This window comes from Myotis davidii, unplaced genomic scaffold, assembly GCF_000327345.1.
Source record: "Myotis davidii unplaced genomic scaffold, ASM32734v1 scaffold46, whole genome shotgun sequence".
Classification (NCBI taxonomy): domain Eukaryota; kingdom Metazoa; phylum Chordata; class Mammalia; order Chiroptera; family Vespertilionidae; genus Myotis; species Myotis davidii.
In genome coordinates this window covers 1,116,075-1,120,212 of record NW_006383006.1, presented here as the reverse complement: position 1 = coordinate 1,120,212, position 4,138 = coordinate 1,116,075, and the positions used below count along the sequence as shown (strand labels likewise).

At 44.3% G+C, this 4,138-nt stretch overlaps 1 protein-coding gene across 3 annotated transcripts in view; it reads left to right on the top strand.

Moving 5' to 3' along the window:
• The window catches only part of LOC102774756 (chromosome unknown open reading frame, human C15orf48), a 7,011-nt gene extending 3,841 nt beyond the window's left edge, over positions 1-3,170 (top strand). For 2 of the 3 annotated variants that reach the window (XM_015557597.1, XM_006777982.2), the window contains exons 2-5: positions 295-361; positions 506-594; positions 1,518-1,578; positions 2,871-3,170. In XM_015557597.1, the coding sequence (XP_015413083.1) occupies positions 295-361; positions 506-594; positions 1,518-1,578; positions 2,871-2,939 (286 nt within the window). In that variant the 3' untranslated portion in view covers positions 2,940-3,170. Of the gene's footprint in view, positions 1-6; positions 190-294; positions 362-505; positions 595-1,517; positions 1,579-2,870 lie in introns of those variants that run through there. The other variant, XM_006777981.2, reaches the window with a different exon arrangement.
• Positions 3,171-4,138: the final 968 nt, after the last annotated feature.

The following is a 4,138-nucleotide window of genomic DNA, read 5'->3' as shown; positions in this document are numbered from 1 at the left end:
TCGCGCCGGGCGCCGAGCGGGGAAAGCGAGTCAGGTCCCGCACGTCCGCGACCCGACCCGTGACCAGAGCGCCCCGGCCCGGCCCTTCCGGACGGTTGTGGTCAGTTTATAAGGAGCGCGCCCGCCCGGTCGCTGAGGTCGTGGTCGTTCGCATCCTCCGCGCGCGTCCTCGCCCCGCCCCGCCCCCAGGTGAGCCGGCCCCAGGCTGCCTTGGAGAGTTCGTTGGATCTGTTGGCGCCCACAGAGTGTGGTCCTAGGGGCTGAAATTTCATCAACATCTTGGATTTTTTTTAGTCTAGATTTGGCATTCTACACTGCGGTCATCATGAAGGTTTTCCGAGTCCTGATGAAAAATAAGGAAGTAAGTATTTAAAGCAATGGAAAAATCTTGACTACAATTTTTGGTTTTTAAAGATGAGCAGGTGGTGCATAGCTATTCTGTTACCTTTCACTTTGAAGCAGCGGGATTTGCCCTTAATTTAACGAATTCAATGTTCTCTGTTAGCTTATTCCTTTGGCGTTGATCATAACGGCGGCAGCGAGCGGAGCGTCATCTTTTGCTGTCTATTCCCTTAATAAAAAACCCGATGTGATGTAAGTAGACATCATTCACAGACACGTTTTTACAAATGTTGGGGGACCTGCAGCTTAAGAAATGTATGACATCAATTTCCTACTCCCCCGCCCCCGCCCCCGCCCGGGACAAAACCGCCCAGCTGAGAAGGGGAGTCAGGGCTGGAAAGCGTCCTGGTGTCAGAAGACTGTAAATTGTGATTTTCATAAAATTAGTTCGTTCCTTAGTGCTCAGTGTCCTTCCATCCACTGCCACTCCCTCTTCTCTGGCAGCAAAGTAAAGTTTGATAAAGTTTTGACATTTAAAATTCTTAAATGGTCTTTGGGGCTATCAGACTTAGATCATTTTAAATGAAATTTTAAATGTCCAGTTTACTAAAAAAAATGAAATAAAATTTCAGTTTACTGGAAAGATCTTTCCCAATGCAGTAGAGTTTGTAGATTTAGTTGTTTGCAATGGACCCAATCTCAGCTGTGGATATAATAGGTGAAATACCACGCTTCCTGGGACACGAGGAAGAGAGAAACTTGGAACTGAGCTCGTCGGGCTGGAAAGGGCAGCTCTGGGAGCGGGACCGGGGACCCCGCGGCTCACCCCCTGCAGCGGCCGAGCCCAGCCCTCCTGCTGGTCCTGTGGGCGAGGACATTTGTGCTTCCTCCTGGCCTGGGCTTCCACCCCTGCTCCTCTGTAGCTTGTGGGAAGGTTTTCCAGTCGCCCAGTAAGTGGAATCCAGACCTCCTCACCTGCAGAGGAAATAACCGCTAGTGTCTGAGCCAAACCGCAGCTCCTTTAAGGAATCTTCCATCAATTGCAGCTCACCAACGGATGGAAGCCTTAGTTAGCATGCAGTCCGGATCGGTCCCTAGCATGTTTATAGACCCCATATCAGGGCTGGTTTAAATTCACCTCCGTTAATATTTCACCAGCTTTCTTTTCTGTTTAGCATTGATCGGAAAAGAAATCCGGAGCCTTGGGAAAATGTGGATCCCAATGTCCCCGGAAAGGTAATTGCCGCATTCAAAAGTGACTTACATTTAGCCAATGGGCCTTAGCGTCATTGTCAGCAAAACAGGTTTAATTAATACCTTTCACTTTCAGGGTGCCGTTTGGCGTATGTAGTGTTAGAGAATGTTGCAGAGTTGTAGAGATCTAGTTCAGACTCTTGCTCATTATTCACAGGCAATTTTATTTTTTAAAATATATATTTTATTGCAGAGAGCAGAAGGGAGAGGGAGATAGAAACATCAGTGATTAGAGAGAATCATTGATCAGCTGCCTCCTGCACGCCCCCTACGGGGGATCGACCCCATCACCCGGGCATGTGCCCTGACTGGGAATCAAACCATAACCTCCTGGTTCATGTGTTGCTGCTGCACCACTGAGCCACACCAGCTGAGCTTCACAGGTGATTTAGACAACTTGGCCTCTGAGGCTCTCAGAATCTATAAAGTGGGTACAATAACAGGGCTAAGAGGATTAAAGAAGATAAAATACAGAGAGTCCTTTAGCACCATGCCTGGCCCATATATTAATATCTCACTTTTCCCATTATTTATCTAAAGTTAATATAAGGTCTATTATGGCCCATTACAGGAGTTCCTGGAAACAGAAGTTGCATTTTAAGCAAAAGTAGCAAATATTCACTTACCTTTTTGAGACTGTTGCAAATACTTTTTACATTTTAAATATTTTGGATGTGAGAAACATTTAGTCTGTTAGATTGAACACTATTTAGGTCTGTCAGGAAAGCTATTTTATTTTTAAACAAAACTTTCAAATAACACAGTTTGACCTGGTGAGGACACTTAGGATCTTTTAAAACTACCTACATCGCCTAGGTCCTGGGATAATAGAAGAATTGTGAGGGTAAATGAGAATCTCTGAATGTGAGTCCTTTAGTTGAGTAATTACAATGAGGAAATTTTGCCACACCCTGTGCTAGGAGCATTACACATCCACGCACAAGGAGCAGATAGATTACTTTGTAAACTTATGAAACCATGGGAAATTTAAAAATCTAGATCTTGTTAAATGAAAGGGGGCGGATGGATAAGACCTTTCTCTCCTATCCTGTAACACTCAGGAACTGATGGGCTTTTTGGAGGTTTAGTGTGATAGAAACCAACCCATATTACCGTTTTGTCCGTGCTTTAGAGATGGGAAGAGGAGGTGATTGTTTGGCTACAAATGCTAAGGTGATGCTTTTTCTAAAGAGGAGTGTGGACAAATCCCAAAGGGAGATGTAAGGATGAAGGACAGATCCTAACGAAATGCTTATTTTGCTTTTTTATTTAAGCTGATAACAATCAACCAACAATGGAAACCCATTGAAGAGTTGCAGAAGGTCCGCAGGGCAACCAGATGACCAGTCCTGGCCTCCTGCTTCCGCAGAGCGCCCTAGGAAGCTAGCGGAAACACCTCTCACAGTCTGGATTCTGGATCCAGTGTGCGGAAATGCTTCCGCTACGTTTCTAGGGCTTGCCTACATTTTTGACTCCGAATAAGGAATTACAAAGTTGGCGCAGCAATAACCACAGTCTAAAAATAAATTTCTTGTTGTAAATTTGAATTTTGAATATTGAAATAGTTATGTTTATGATGCCTGAATGTTTTAACATGTATAAAGATTCATAAATTTTATTATCTATAATAAAATGCCATTTGTGCAAGATTTCTTAAAGATTAGATACCTATTTATTTTTTATTTTATTTTATTTTAAATATATTTTATTGATTCTCTACAGAGAGAAAGGGAGAGAGATAGAGAGTTAGAAACATCGATGAGAGAGAGACATCGATCAGCTGCCTCCTGCACATCTCCTACTGGGGATGTGCCCGCAACCCAGGCACACGCCCTTGACCGGAATCGAACCTGGGACCATTCAGTCCGTAGGCCGACGCTCCATCCACTGAGCCAAACCGGTTTCGGCGATTAGATACCTATTTAAATGGAGGAGAAAGTCTTATGGGAGAAGAAACATTTTAAAGCATAGAGTCATATTTTAATTAATATTCAGTGCAAATTTCTGTGTAAACTTTTATTTATCCACTAGAAATTTATTAAGCACCTACTGTTGGCTCAGCACTGTTTAGATACAGGTGAGATAAAGCAATGAACAATCCCAAATATTGAATGACAGTACAGGACAATACGGTGAAGGACAATGAAGAAGAGATGGGGTATGAGATGTGCACGAAGACTGTACTGGGATTCTGGTGGTGAGTGGGAATGTGGGGTCTGCTGAGATTGGCCCTACGATGACCCTGTGAGGGTGGTAGGGAGGAGGGTGCACAGCACCCTGCAGCGTCTGGGGCCCCTCTTTACTCTGGCCAGTGGTGACTTGGAGACCAAAGGTGCAATCAAACCCAGCAAGCCCTTAGGTTCCCCTTGGAATGTTCCATAAAATTGTTTTGTTAACTTTTTAAAAATATATATATCTTTATTGATTTCAGAGAGGAAGGGAGAGGGAGGGAGAGAGAGAAAAAAAACATCAATGATGAGAGAGAATTATTGATTGGCTGCCTCCTGCAGGCCCCCTACTGGGGATCAAGCCCACAACCGAG